The sequence below is a fragment of the Acanthopagrus latus genome, chromosome 1 (genome assembly GCF_904848185.1).
Source record: "Acanthopagrus latus isolate v.2019 chromosome 1, fAcaLat1.1, whole genome shotgun sequence".
In the NCBI taxonomy this organism is placed as follows: Eukaryota; Metazoa; Chordata; class Actinopteri; order Spariformes; family Sparidae; genus Acanthopagrus; species Acanthopagrus latus.
Genome location: NC_051039.1, coordinates 16080304 through 16096079, shown reverse-complemented (window position 1 = coordinate 16096079; position 15776 = coordinate 16080304). Strand labels below are relative to the sequence as shown.

The 15776-nt window shown below is 44.3% G+C and overlaps 1 protein-coding gene across 11 annotated transcripts in view; it reads left to right on the top strand.

The window, feature by feature from the left end:
• The window catches only part of adgrl3.1 (adhesion G protein-coupled receptor L3.1), a 132475-nt gene that overhangs the window by 87083 nt on the left and 29616 nt on the right, over positions 1-15776 (top strand). For 9 of the 11 annotated variants that reach the window (XM_037107821.1, XM_037107813.1, XM_037107836.1 and 6 more), the window contains exons 11-14: positions 1439-1477; positions 7856-8039; positions 13700-13822; positions 14048-14253. In XM_037107821.1, coding sequence (XP_036963716.1) covers positions 1439-1477; positions 7856-8039; positions 13700-13822; positions 14048-14253 — 552 coding nt within the window. The remainder of the gene's footprint in view (positions 1-1438; positions 1478-7855; positions 8040-13699; positions 13823-14047; positions 14254-15776) is intronic. The other 2 variants (XM_037107829.1, XM_037107893.1) reach the window with 1 other exon arrangement.

Below are 15776 nucleotides of genomic sequence, written 5' to 3'. Positions count from 1 at the left end.
GAGTTAACAGCGAGATGAATAACATCGGAGGTTAGTGTTTTTGTTTAACGCTCGGTCTTCAGGGGTTAGAAAAGTCTCTGTGTGCAGAGTTTGATGAAGAACCGTACATAACACTGTCGAGCTCCAGATGATAAATAGCTACTTTTAGACATTATTTTATCCTCTTCTGTGTGTGTGTGTGTGTGTGTGTGTCTGTGTGTGTGTGTGTGTGTGAGTCTGTGTGTGTGTGTGGGTCTTCGTAACAAGTTTTGTGCAACATTATGGCTGATAGATAACTGCTTTTAGTCTTTGGCAGGGTTCCTACAACTCTTCTCAGATCAGGGCCGAATTTAATAAAAGTCTGTCTCGGCCCGGGAGTTACTCTCATTAAAACATACAGTGCTCAAGACGAAAACAGGCTCGGGACGCGTCCTTACGTCACAGCCCATTGTTAAATGAAGTTCGGCCGTTGAGCTACGGCTGCGAAGATGCCGTCGACGTGCAGGCTTGAGTGCTTACATTAATGGAAACTCGATCCTGAGTATGCAAAGGATCTGTTTTACTACCGCGGTGGACGAGGAAAAAAATATAGCTCTGTACTTTGTGCATGTAGGCATCGGATTAGAGGGAGTTAAATCATTGGGGAACGGCTGACCGGCTGGCTCGGCTGGCTAATTGACCGACCGACTGACTGACCGACCGACTGGATGGTGGACTGTTTCTTGCCTGGCTCTGCCGAGGTCAAGAGTGATAGGCGGGCCTTAGCAGCCGGATTGACAGCCGGTGCCACCTCTCATTCAGTCACTGACTCTAGCGTCGAGTCTCCTCTCTCCCCTCTCTGCCTCTCTGCATCTCCCACACGCTTGCTTGCTAAGTTATTCAGTCACACGTGTGAGGCGAATACATGCTGGAGCACGTGTAAGTGGAATCAATTAATCTGCGTTTTGCTGTTGACCAAATGGCCTGTTTAAAGGTTGAATCTGTTAAAAAAAAAAAAAAAGATGCCCTCCATAGAAGAGAAAACGCATTCCTCCCGATTTCAATAATGGCCCAATTATATATACCTAATTGAGTGATATGCCGGCTTATTATGCTAATTTTGGTTAGAAAATCGAATATGACCAATCACGCACGAGTGGCAGAGTAATTAATGCCATCAATTCACTTGACGGTGGAGGCAGAGAACGAGCAGAAAAGGGAACGAGGGAACAGAGGAAATTATGAACAACAATCTGGAAGAAAAAGGGGGGAAAGGAACAGTCGAACGGTTACGGAAGAAGGAATGAAAAAATGCGCAAGTGAGGAGAATGACAATACATATCAGCCACCAAAGTCTGTTTTGTCCAATGTCAGTGAAGTGTGTGTGACTGCCTCTGTGCACCCCAGTGTGTGTGTGTGTGTGTGTGTTAGTGATTGGGAGGTGTTATATCGCTAACAGCTGAATTGTTTGAATTTGCAGCTTCAGAAGAGAGAAAGGTCCTGCAGGTTTTTCACACAGGTATTTCCGGTACTTCCTGGTATCGTTGATTACTTTGCACCGCAGTCGAACGTGTGTTTCTTTTTTTCTTTTCTCTTTCACACTCAGCATGTCATACGCAAAACAAGCTTGTGTGTGTGTGTGTGTGTGTGTGTGTGTGATCACACATTGCAACGCTCGGCGTAGAAATCTAATTCTATGCTGCAGCGGATGTCTCATGATTTGCATCCCAACCCTTTGAGGAGGGCGGCCATTTTGAACGTGTCTGTTCTGGTGTGCAGCCGTCCGCTGGTGTCTGCTGACAAACTTTCGGTCTCCTCAAAGGGTTCGCTGACGTTCTTTTGTTTTCTATTTCTCCCCAACCCTTTTTTTTTTTTTTTTCCTTGTTGGTCCTCTTGCATTCAGAGTCAATGGCACTGATAAGCGGTCATGATCAATATCAATAATGGCTCATCTATTTTGCGGTCCAGTCCGCAGAATTGTAAACAGGCCAGCCGGGAACCGAAAAAAAGACTCGCTATTTGTCTCCATTCAATGAAATGTCCTCTCTGTCTGCCGTATCAGAGAGAAAGAGCTGAGCATGATGGATATTTTGTCGCCTATTGCTTGGTCATGGCCTCAGTGCCTTAAAAATAATACCAGCTTGTGTTTGTGGCTCAGTACTAATTTACTTTGCGTCCTTATTTCTCCACTCGTATTGATGTTTCCTTGTGTTGATGCCACGGGGGCCTCGACCCCACCACCACCACCACCACCGCCAACAGAAAATCTAACATCACTTAGGCATGTTTCTGGTCAGCTTAAAAAAAAAAAAAAATCACAATTGGGAACATCAAAGGACCCCACCTTCCTCATCCATGTGGCGTAGATAGACTGCAGAGTCTCTCTTTTTTTCTCCCTGCATCCTCCGACACACACATACGCACACTCACACACGCGCGCGCACACACACACACACACACACACACCCTTGATGGGCTAGCTCTTTTTCTCCTGATGCAGGCTTTTTTCCACTCTCCCCCTGAAAAGTCTTAACGTCAGCACCAGTCAGCAATGTCACATCATAGAACATGGCTTAGGACTATATGCGAGCTGACACGCACACACAACTCACACGCACGCATCGCCCCGCAAATATATAAATATATTTTCAACAATGATCTCATGCCATCGCATCAAAACAGTCTGGGCATTTTTTTTTTTTTTTCAATTTTTTCTTTTTTTTTAATGCGTCTCCCTTAATCCAATAAACACAGCAAAGACGTTCTCTGGCGGCGCTCTGACAGCTAGTCGCAGGTTAAAAAATCCAAACCGGTCCGCCACACACCTTGGTTACTGCAGGGGGCTGGGAGTGATCGATTATATAATTAGCCTTAGTAATGTGAAACAAAATTATACCAACAGTCCCTCACTCCGCCAGATAGAAATGTGCGTGATTAGGGATGTGGTGTGGCGCTGCCCTCTCCTCGTTAATTATCTACAGCACTAATTGCCAAGTGAGGAGAGTGGGCAGGAGGTTTGGGTTCTTAATAGAGACAAAAATAATTGAATTCTCTCTCTCTCTCTCTCTCTTTCTCTCTCTCTCGTTCTCTCTCCCTCCCTCTCACACTTCATCTTCCCTCCTCTCTCACTTCGTTTGGGGAACTAGGGACTCGTTTCATGTATACTAAATTGGCAATTTATTCATGATGAAGTTGGTGGTGTGGAGAGGCTTTGATGCTGTAGGGTGGATTGATGGAAGGAGGTAGAGTCCGCAAGGTAGACTGAGAAAGAGAGAGAGGGAGAGGCGGGGGAGGGAGGGAGGGAGGGAGAGGGAGGGGGGGTTGAGAAATTAAACAGAGACGGAGAAGAGACTCACAGAAACAGAAATGGAATTCGAGCGAGAGAGAGAGAGAGAAACAATAAAGGGGGCAGTGAGGAGACAGTGATGCTCAATGACAATGTCTAATTTGCCCTCTATTTATGGATGGCGGGTCAGAGCGCGGCATGCTGTGAATTTAAAGCCTGATTTAGCTGCAAACTCATCCTGTCAGGGAAGACAAACTCCAACAACAACTGACAGATAAGCCTGCTGCTCTGATGAAAACATTTTCAAAACATGCACTTTCTCCGAGCTCAGCCAAGCGAGCGAGAGGGAGAATAGAAAAAAAAAAGTTCCGTCCTTTCTACCACCCCCCCCCCCTTTTTTTTCCCGTCCTTCTAACATCCCAACTCTGTCATTTTTTACAAAGTATGTCCCACTGTGCGTGAGTGTACGCACATACTGTACGTCTGCGCGCGCGTGTCCCTCCCCCCGTGTAGCTGGGAGTAGTAGAACAGCCCAGCTCCAGTCTGTCTTGCCGCTGCTGTTTACGCTGGATTACCCCAACGCTTCAAAGCATTTCACTTCTGCCCCATTTACTGGTGTGCGCATGTGGTTGTGTGTGCGTGCACACTTGTGTGTACATGCACACATGCGCGTGCATACCCTGTAATACATATTCACGCGCACACACACACACACACACAAACGACACCCTTATCTGTCTCTGCAGAGTCTCTCCCCTCTTTGAAGACCCCTAAAAAACCTGTCTCCATTTTAGCCCTCAAGTCCTCACACTTGTGCTGATAGAAATGTCACCAACGGCACCAGAGCTTACAGGCCCATGCGCACGCACACACATGTGCGCACAGACACACACCGACACGTATATTCCATCTTTGAGTTTCTGATGTGGAGATGTCTGGACCTCAAGGAAATCACACCCCCTTCTTCTCCTCACCTATCTCCCTCCCTCTACAGATGCAATCTCGTCGCCCGGCGAATTAAATTTCAATGAAAAAATTATATGAAATTGAAAATGCAAGATAATCAAAAGTTCAATAAAAAGCAATGAAAAGTTTAATGAGAGCAGAAAAGGGGGGTTATCTGGAACACATCAAAGTGAGCGCTCTGGAGCAGCCCCACGAGCGAATGGAAAGCAGCGCCACCGCCGCCATATCTGCTGCGCCGACGGAGCGTCCTCTCCCCTCCCCTCCTCTATCTCTTTTGCTCTCTCTCTCTCTTTCTGTCTCTCGCTCGCTCTCTGTTGCCTGGACTGCTACTGTAAAGCAAGTGGAGCAGAATGATGCACTGCAATGCTTCTCCCGGCCCCTTGTGCACTCCCTCCAACACACACACACACACACACACACACACACACACACACACACACACACACACACACACAGACTTTATGAGCACACCCGTATCCCCTAACAGACATACCTGCACATTAAACAGACTTCGAAGATGTATGGCGCGACACGCACACCCCTAAATCAGCCGTCACCCAGGACATCATTCCTATCTGTTGTAGTTGTGCTCGGCAAAGTTAATAGCAGATATTTGTCCAGCGGGGCAATAAAACAGAAGCAGTCAGAACATCGTTTAAACAAATCCCCAGATTAGACGTAGCCATTTTGAGGAGATAACAAAAGGCGAATTGTAGAGTTATTGTTGTCCGCAGCCAACCATCACATTCACTGACTCATTTCCTGGTTCAGCTTTTGACTGACAGCACTAACAGTGTATGTACACAGTTTTTTTTCTGCCTAATTTGGGATTATTACTATTGAGTTTTTTGGTGTGCTCACTTTCATTCTAACCTCCTTTATTATTGATCACTCTTCATTACTCGTATGATTGACATTATGCATCTGCCAATGAAATGTCAGAAAAAAAAAGTGTAAAAGAAATGCCCATCAGAACTTTGAAGTGCACGCGGAGACGATGGAGGAAGTGCTGTAGGGTTTTTGCGGTGATTACATACAAGTGCTCTTTGGATACTTGCACTGTATTTATTCCATCTTGTGAAGGGCTCATTGCATTTGTTGAATATAATCTCAAGAAAAAGTGTAAATTGCAAGTTTCCCTCTAAGATGGTTGGGCTTGTGCAACGATTAAAATGCCTTGATTCTACAGAGCAGCGGTGTTGTAAAAGTCTTAAAGTATCTGATATAAAAAAGTGCAAATAAAAGTGAATAAAACATATATATGTATATTGATATTATGCATTTTTTCATCTACCAGAATGTATTTTGGTTTGCTTGTTTTTAAAATCTGAGCGGCAATAAACCAACCCCCAAATCACCCAATATATACAATGATACAAAACAGCTGATAGAACCAGCAAATGTTTGGAATTTGTCCTTGACAAATGATCGTAAATCTGTCAACTGAAGGGCAACAACTACTTATTATGTCAACTATTTTCCAGATTGATTTCTCATTTTGCCAGTAAAGATACCAGAGAATCATGACAAATGTGCTTTAAAATCTTCCCAGAGCCAAAGTCATGACTTCAAACTGTTTGTCTTGTCTGACCAATGGTTCAAAACCACAAAGACATTTAGTTTGCTTTTATACACGGCAAAGCTAAGCAGAGGATCCTCCCATTTGAAACACCGGAAACCAGTGAATGTTTGTCATTTTCTTTGCTTGAAAAATGGCTCAGAGGACTGACATATTATCAAAACAGTGGTGCTGATTACTTTTTGTCTGTCGGCTAATCGATTGCTTGTTTGCAGCCAATCTGAGTGACTGTTGGATTTGTTGTGCCTCGGATTTCATCACTTCACCGTCTCCAGCACCGTGTTATGCTAAGTGATGGAAAAAGGATTGGCGAAATTACAAAAAAAAAAAGCACGCCCAAGTTAACTTTTAAAGCTTGTCGTCTCTTTTCCCAGTCAATGAAAGGTTGTAAATAGAAACAGGTTTGCTCGCTGTGAGAGTGTGTGTGTGTGTTTGCATGTGTGTGTGCTTCATACCAACCCCTGCTTATTCTAGTTGTTTGCTGAAGCAGTGGATTAATTAGTTTTTGTTTACATGTAGCCCCCCCAAACTCATCCGATATGCATCCCAGCTAATTAGCTGCTAGCGCTAAAAGAGGACATAATATTATCATATTAGCTTGTTGGCTAAGCACCCATTTCGTGTGTGTGATGTACTGTATCTACATGTGGGTATCACCCCCCCCAAAAATAAACAGGTAGGATTAATTCTAATTCCAGATGCCGACCGCACGTTTTCCGAGCACATGCCGTCAACGCTCGTATGAGTCACCATCTACTGTCTTTCTCTATCTAGGACACTCGTACACACACACAAAAAAAACACACTACTCCTAGACAATCTCTTTTTGCTGTCTCCCCTCCTCCCTCTTGGTCTTTTCGCTTCTCCCTAACCCCGAGTGAAAGGGCCTCGGAGGAAGTCAAATGGTTGACGTGTGAATGCCAATAAACTGATGTCTCTCACTCTTCCCCCCCTGCCCTTTCAATTCCCCACTGGAGACCCTCTTTGCTTGTATAATGGCACCTGCGTTTCCTTTTTTTTTTCCACTCTCGCATCCAGCCTTCCTTCCTCAAGAGGGAGCCGAGCTGAAGGAGCGAGAGGTACCGGCGATGGGCTCGCAGAGAAGGGTGGTTTACACTCGGCGTGAAAAAAAAGAAAGAGAAAATAAAGAGACAGACGGGAGTGTGAGATGTGTGTGTTTGATAGCACCTGTATTCGCTTTTTCCGCCTCCCTTGTTCCCAGCGGACGCCTGTCACCATGGACTCACTGGACTGTTTTATCGCTCTCCCGTGGCTCTTCCCCCTTCTCCTCCCCCCTCTCCCTCCGCCCGGCTCTCTTTATCTCTCCCAGGGTCTTTTAAAGACGTGTGTGTCTGCCTATGTGTGGGTGTTCATGGATGAAAATGAGGAGGTGAATTCTTAAGAGTATGAAGGAATGTGAGCCGGAGACAAAATAAGTATTGTTTCGACGAGGAACATTTCATCGACGCTAGCCAAGTGGTAATATTTTTGGAGTCGGAGCTGTTCTGCATGGCTGGATGTGACCCAGCAGACATGATCTGATAAAACTCTAATTTCTTCTCAATCCCTTAAGCACAAGTTTTCTAACTCTAAAGATAAGACTGTTGCTTTAAAAAAAAAGAAGAAAAAAAAAAAAAGAACCAGGTTTGGGGGTGTAGACACACGGTGATTGCAATCAGCTAATTAGCTTAGCTTGATTTTCAGAACATCTGTGATGGAGATTTTCAAGCACAACATCCTTTATGTAGAGCATTTTCATTTTTTTTTAAAAGAATAAGTTTGGAAATTGACTTTATATTTTACGGCTTCTGCATTTTGTTATGTCTGCATGGGAATGCTACATTTGCATCGCTAACATGTTTTGTTGTCACGATTTATCAACATGATAAATGTAAAGCCGCCGCTTTCTCACTGCATCCCACCAGCTGCCGTCCTGGACAGCTATGGTGTCGCAATGTTATTTGTACGCTGAATGGATTTGCATTCATTTTCACATTGGCATCGTTGACTTAGGGGCTGGTATTGCCTTCCTCCGAGTGACCTCTGTGTTTCTGATGCTGCCCCAGGCTATGGTGGAGACTGTGAATAATTTGCTGCAGCCACGAGCCCAGGCGGCGTGGAGGGAGCTGCCCACCAGCGAGCAGCTGCACTCGGCCACTCTGCTCCTCGACACCGTGGAGACCGGGGCGTTTATGTTGGCTGACAACCTCCTCAAGACTGACACTGTGCAGGAGACCACTGACAACATCCGTGAGTACAGCTGTTTTTTTTTTTTTTTGTTTTTTTTTTTTTGGGTTCCTTCACCATCCTCCAAACTCAGTTGGACCCTGCAAACTGTCAAAGAGCCTGTTGAGATGCCCTCAAGCAAGGCACTTAACCTCCATTTGCTCCGGTGAAGCTGAACAGTGGCTCATTGTCGCCGGATGTGGCTACACTGCTTTTGTCTCAGGTGTTGGAGAGTAGGAGTGTGAAGTCTTTTACATTTTGTGGTAATCTAATGTAATGTAACACAGGGAAAGCTTTTTGAGAACATGCACTTACTTAAGCAGAAATGGGGTTCTTAGATTTCAGGTTTTTTCCCTCCTAACAGATCTTAAAACAACGTAAACCAACTCGGGCTGCTAAAGATCTAAGAACATGATGAAATATCCTGGTAAGAGGTGAAGCTGACCGCTGGCATTATCGCCTCTGATCTTCTCGAACGAGAAACAAAGTATAGTGTCTAACTTCAAAGTTTGCAAAAATAACATGATCCTCATGTGTCCAATTACACACTCTCTTTACATGTGAATGGGTGAAAGTAGGGTCATTGTACCAGAATATAAACTATGAAATGCTGGAGCAGAGTTGACATTAAAGTTGGTGGACAACCATACCTTGGTTAAAAAAGCTTGCATTTATTAACATAAGTAAAATACTGTATACGCATTATGTTAGAAGGGTGTGGAAAAAAAGGTGCATCGGCAAGATTTTATGTATGAGACTTTTTTTCCAGCAGGACTTCAAGAAGTTCAGACCCACTACTGAGTGTAAAATATTAAAGCAGACCTATTATGCATTTTGTCAGTATTTAACAGAGGTTCTTCAGCATGTCCAAGGTCTTGAAGGTTAAAAAAAGCCAGTCCATACCTACAGAAGCTCCTCTTTGCCACAGAAAACGCTGCTCCTGAAACACCTCATCAGTAATTCCGCCTTTAACTCTGTGACTTTGTGACATCACACTATGTCACCACGTCACACAGTGGCTAGTTTGGCACATAAGAATCAATTTGGTTGTTGTTGTTTGTTTTTGTTTTTTTTTGTTAGAAGTGCTGGCTCAGACATGTGTTATCTGACCAATAAGAGGAGCCTGGGTGTTGAAGAGGTGGGGGCCTTAAAGAGACAGAGCATTTCAGACAGAGAACACAGTGCTTTTTTCATTCATTTTAGTTAATTTATGTAACAGAAAATGAGTATATGCCTTCATTAAATCTTTTTTTGTGTGTGCTACTTGATAAACCGAAAACCGAACAGAAATCTGTTATTAGAGATGTCAGAGATAACCATGTTATTTTCATGTATCTCAGCCTAAAATCAAAATAAAACAGTACAAAACCCCAGTAGCTCTTTTTCATTACACATCAGGTGAACATTTTTGAAACAGCTCATTTTGCACAGCAGCATGAGTGCCGGAGCTGGCCAGCAGGAGCACAAAAGAAGCATTGAATCAAAATTTGCAGAATTTCTTCCTGAGTCCTTTATTTAAAACTTGCATCTGCGGTGCAATAGCTTGTTCCTCTACAGTACTTTGAGCTACATGTGGGGAGCTTGTTGGTATATACAGTGTTTAATTTGTAGCTCAGGAGGTCTCAAAACACAGACAGGACAGGGTGCTGCTCCAGCGGGTCAGGGTGAGAGAAAAGGTCACAGCATGCAACAAAGTGGTCAACGCTGCTGCTGCAGCTGTCAAAACCCACCGAATACTGTCAGAGCTGTCAAACAGAAACAAACCTGTCAAACATAGCATTATGAATTTGCAATTATTAATCGGGGCATTCACAATAATCACCAAAAATCATCAGGGAGAGGCGTGTAGAAGCAGCTGTTTGTGGTTTGAAGCTCTCCCTCTCTGTTTTTGACTGTGCTGTCACTTTCCTGTCATTTCCCTTCTGTCTGTGGATTGTTGTAATGGTGGGGAGGACTGAAACTAGGACCAAAGGTTTCCACGATATGAAAGCAAGCTAAGAAACCGAAATAAGTTTCATGTTCTCTGCCTGTCCGTCTGTCTGTCTGTCTGTCCGTCTGTCGATCCATCTCCTGCATTTCCGTAGAAGGCCTGCATGATATCTTACCACTCGCACCCTAACTTCCCCACTCTCAAGTCACCATTTCACCATCCGGTCCCACTTGCTTGTGAGGGTTTGCGCTTATCAAATGCAGACCAGGGGGAGTCACCGAATACACGCAGCAGGAGCATGTTATCAGGATATGAAAAGAGGGCAGCTGTATTCCAGACTGCAGAAAAAAAAGATACAATCAGGTGACAGACCCATTCAGTAAAAACAAGTGGATAACTCACAGGATTATGGTTTTATAATAAAGAGTGATATACTCGTCTGTAACCGTGCACATGCGCACACAGCTCGTATGCAAACATATAAGAACACCAAAAAGCATTAAACCACATGCCAGAGCAGCTCGTGTGACGTGCAGGAAACTCAAAGGTTGACCTTTGCCCTGACCGCACTCTGTCTCCGTCTCTCTCTGCAAACAAAATAAGCTAACAAGTAATATACAAGTAACTGCAATGGGAAATAACACTCTGCCTAAATGCATTTATTTGATCTCTTTTATAAAGTATTAAATGTACATGTGATTTCAATAAATAATATCAAAGTATCTATTTGAAATGACTGCTTTACCTATTCAAGATAATATAAGGTGACGCAGAAATTGAATTGGGGAAACTCCATTGATAGTAATGTCATTTGAACAGATTGTGAACCCAAACAAATGATAACCTTTATACCCTGTCTGGCCCCATAAAAATCTGAATGAGATGAAAGAAAAAAAAAGAGAGAAGATTTCATAATTTAATGAAGTGTAGCTGGGATTGCATTTGCCAGAGATGCTTCAAAACTTTGTCATCTGGTTACATTCACAAAACAGGATGTACAATAGACTTGATGTGTTCACAGTTTTTATGCAGAGCGGGCTTGTATAGCCTGTCAGAGAGAGGTCATAATGAAGAGGTCCGGGTTTGAAGGGTCAGGTCCTCATCTAACAACATGCAGGAATAACACACACACACACACACACACACACACACACACACACACACAACTGCCCTCCATGTTTGTGAGGAGGGGATGAATTGTAAGCCACAGACAATCATTTTTATTTATTTTTTCCATATTTCCCCCCTACTTGTAGGCGGAATTGACAAAGCAGAACAAAGCTGGTTATTATGGCGTCGTGCACATCGCTCTCTCCTCTCTCTTTCTTCTCCCTCCATCATCTCCTCTCATCTCCCCTCGCTGATCCTCTCATCATTGGGCCATGGAATGAGGCAAAGCGATGCCGGAGAGCAAAAAAAAAAAAAAAGAAAAACCCTCTTTGCTTTTCGTGCCTTTAGACGATGATATATCCGCGAGCCGTCGTTTCATCTGCGCTCGGACCAGCAAGTTGCGCTCTCTTATGTTTCCCTTGATTATCGCCCATGTTTACTCCCCCTTTTGATTTGATGTTTCAAAATTTCCTCCACATCATCTCCCCATTACCAAGATTCACTTGGCTTGTGTTTTGCTCCGTCAGAGATGAAAAGTCGTGGAGGAGGAGGAGGAGTGGAAGAGAGAAAACTGAGGATGATGAGTAAAGAATACTGGATGAGTGCGCGCTTGAGGGTGATGGTTGTGGTGGAATGTCAAATGATGCTCTGAGGGTTTTTTTTGTTCACTTCCACATCACTAAGCGATGAAATCACGGCTATTTAAGTCGCATGACGTGGTGATGCCGCATTATTTTATTTATTTATTTTTTTTCTCATAGTGGAACAGATAGTGGAAGCAGATTCCACAAAGTCAGTCCTGCCAACGTGACTTTGTCTTCCTCTCCCTTCAGCTTTCAGGACAACGTTTTTTTTTTTTTTGTTTTTTTGTTTTTTCCGCGACAACTGCCGTCCTACGCAGATCCACCTTACATAATTCCAGACTCGTATCTCCTCGTTCCCCCTGAACGCATCACATAAATTTGGTTACATAAACAGTCATTGAGATGTAGGCTACCGCATCTCAGAAGAACTTAAAACAGGAAGTCATCTTTTCAGTGGAGGAAATTTTGTCTCTGCATCCCTCTCCTTTTTGTGCCGTTAATCTTCCCTCCCAGCTAATCCAGTGGGCAGATCCACCGTGATTATCTCTTCCCTTTATTCATAACCGTCCCGATGCCGCCTCTCATCTCTCTTTCTCTTCTTCTTCCATCCTCGCTTCTCTCTCCCTCTCTGCTCTCCCCACTGCACTTTTTAAGCCCCCACTTCCCCCCTTCCCTCCCTCCCCCTTAAACAAGTCTTTCAGAGGAGAGTGAGCGACAGGAATAAATTATTTGAGTGACGCATTATAGAGAAAAGCCAGTGCAGCTAGTGAAGGTGATATTATTGTGTCGGATTGTGTGTTTGTGGCTGTGAACAGTGTAGCGCGGCATTAGGCAGATGAATAAATAGTGTTATTATTAGAAACCAAAACAGTGATTTGAAGGGATAGCACAGCGGTAACAGCGCGCGCGTGTGATAACGATAATGAACAAGTGTGTTTTCTTCGGAGGAGGATTGTCATGACAAGGATGCTTTAATTAGATTAGACTCAGCGTGTTTTGATACCCCGCCGCTGTGTGTGGGTGTGGATGTGTGTGTGTGTGTGTGCATGTGTGTGTGTCTGTGTGTGTGTGTGTGTGTGTGTGTGTGTGTGTGTGTGTGTGTGTGTGTGTGTGTGTTCGCAGAGCCGGGATGTTTAGTTTTGGCAAGTGAGGAACACTTAACCGGTGTTTCGCTCCCCTCTCTGCCAGCATTTGCATATCACTGTCTGTGTTTACGTCTGCCTGCCTCCATTTTCCTCTCTCCCAGACCTCAGTATCTCTCGCCTTTGTGCCCTGTCTTTTGTACTCTGCGAGAGAACAGTCTTCTCCCCACCTATCGCCACTCCACTCCTCTCCTCTCAACTCTATCTGCTCGTTTCCCATCTCTCGTCCATTCTGCTCCTTCGACTGCCCGCTCCATTTTCCCTTCCCCACCTCTCTCCACCACTATCTTCCTTTTCTCTCACCCCTCTCCTCCTCCTCCTCCAGACTCATTTCCATCCTAGCATGTCCTTGTGTTGTTTATTTGATCGGGGAGCTGTTTTCACCATGAAAGCGAAACGTCTAAATCACCAAATCGCTCAGAAGCACAAGATAGCGATACACCAAAGGTATAATTAGCCCTTAATTAGAAACTTTATCTAATACATTACACGGCCGTAATCAGGAAAGTGCTAACGAACCTGGATGGTGAAATTAGATTCCCACAATACAAGAGAGAGGCCGGATTATCTACCTCGATGGATGCGTCGGACCAGTTGCCTGGAGACATCGTTGCCTTTTTTTAGTATAAAAATGCACATTATTTCACTTTGATGCACGTCAGCTCCTTTATTTATTTCTTCTTTTTTTTTTTGTTTCCATTTCCTTTGTTTAGAAGAAGCCGGAATACAGCTTCAGGATTCATGCCCGTGCTCTGCTGTGAAGCACTTAGTGAGAAAACATGGTTATTACAAGAGGCTGCAAAACAGACCTGATGTAACGTGCCATGCAATGACTTGACATTAGCACTTATGTGTGTGTGTGTGTGTGTGTGTGTGTGTGTGTGTGTGTGTGTGTGTGTGTGTGTGTGTGTGTTGCAGAACTGGAAGTGGCCCGGCTGAGCACGGATGGGAACCTGGCAGACCTGACATTCCCTCAGTCAGAGCTACACGGAAACTCCATCCAGCTGTCAGCCAGCACTCTCAAACAGCACGGCAGAAACGGTAGAAGACAAATCTCATATTCTCTCTCTTCCTCTCACCATGAGTTGGCCCAGCCCCCCCACCCCCCACACACCCCCTCTCCCCCGCCCCGTTATTTCTTCCTCTCACTCTTTCACACATCCGCAATCTATTTCTGATTTGAGCCAACAAGTACCAACTGTAACCTCCTCCATGCTCCTGTGTGTGTGTGTGTGCGTGCGTGCATGCGTGCATGTGTCCTTACAGGTGAGATCAGGATGGCCTTCGTCCTGTACAGGAACTTGGGCGCCTACCTGTCCACGGAGAACGCCAGCGTGAGACTGAGCAGCGAGGCCGTCTACCCCAATTACTCTGTCATCGTCAACTCCCCGGTCATCACGGCGTCCATTAACAAAGAGAGCAATAAGGTTTACCTGTCCGAGCCCGTGGTCTTCACTGTCAAACACCTGCAGGTAAGGGAGGTGCAACGTGTTGACCTGTTTTGCATAAACAATGAAAAAATACTGATAATAATAAAACAGGGGCCCTGGCTCCGTTGGTAAAGTGTGTGCCCCATGTACAGAGGTTGTGGGTTTAAATCCAACTGGTGGCCCATCGCTGCATGTCATCCACCTCTCCCTCATCCCATTTCCTTCTATCTCTCTTAAGCTGTCCTGTCAAAAAAAAAGCCATGAAAAGCCCCCCAAAAAGTATAGATTTTATTTTTTTTCCAAATACAATTAAAAATAACTTGCTGGGAAAATTGGACCGAAGTAGCAGTTATAGGCTGATGCTAGTCCATCTGTTTCTCATGTCGACAATTCTAACAATAACTAACAACTACCATTCAAGTTTCTCCACAGACCTCCATTGTTGTCCAAACACTTAAGAAAAATCACAGAAATGAGCCACACTGTTGCTTCGGGGCTCCTTTTCTCAGGCGCTGTATTGTATTGTGATTCAATTTCACATAAACCACTCCGGTGCCATACTTACCAGAGCACCAAATGTGCGCTCATCCACAGCTTTGAAATGCAAACATGATATTTACTCCTGTCTGAGTGATGTTTGCTGAAATCTATAGGTCCCAGCTGTTTAAGGAATTATATATTAAACCTACTTGAAGAAGTTTTTTCTAACTAGTTACGAAACAGCTTCAGTTGCGAGTCCTCTTTATGACCTACAGCGATAAAGAACCGCTATTTCTTCATATTTATTGTAGTTATTCTTCAGGCCTGTCACAGGGTCAGACACAGACTTCTCTGGGTTGAATAAGTCATAAAAATTAAAACTATTGTTTCATACCGGCGTGCTGAGAATGAATTGTGAGGTCTCACAGCCTGAGGAGAGATGCTGCTGTCTAGTCTGGCGGTACTGTACAGCACTTAAACAAAGTTTACCTTGTTGTTTATTGATCGCACATTAGGCGCAAACAGATGCATCATCGCTATGCGTCCTGCAAACAGCTATGTTTGAAGAAGGAAAGTAGCTTTGAAAAGGTGTCTTGATTTTCACTCGTTTGGACACAGGGGCCGCCAGAATCAACACAAAATGGAAGTTACTTATAGCAGCTTTAAAAATGACTGAAACTAGTGTTTGGGACTGTGAACGGGACAGTGGGCATGGGCCACAGACGGGCAGGAGAAGCTGGACAAATGGACCAACGCAATGTTGGTTTCAGTCTTTTCATGGGATTTGTCAAAATTAAGAAAATACTGAATGACGGAGGCCCGATCCTTTAAGGACAATGTAAATGGCAATCATCAGAGCTGCAGACTGTCAGGCTAAAGAAAATAAAAACAGTCAAATCTGGCCCCGGAAATAATAAGGCATAGTCGTTCAGCCTGAAATTATAAATTAATTAAGTTCTTGGTCACCATCATGAATGAGAAAGTTAATTAACACTGCTTTGAAAAATATCATTCACGTTCACTGCTACGATGACTTGCTCTCGCAAAACGTGACTCGACTGACGTCAGCTTGCTCCAAATAACAC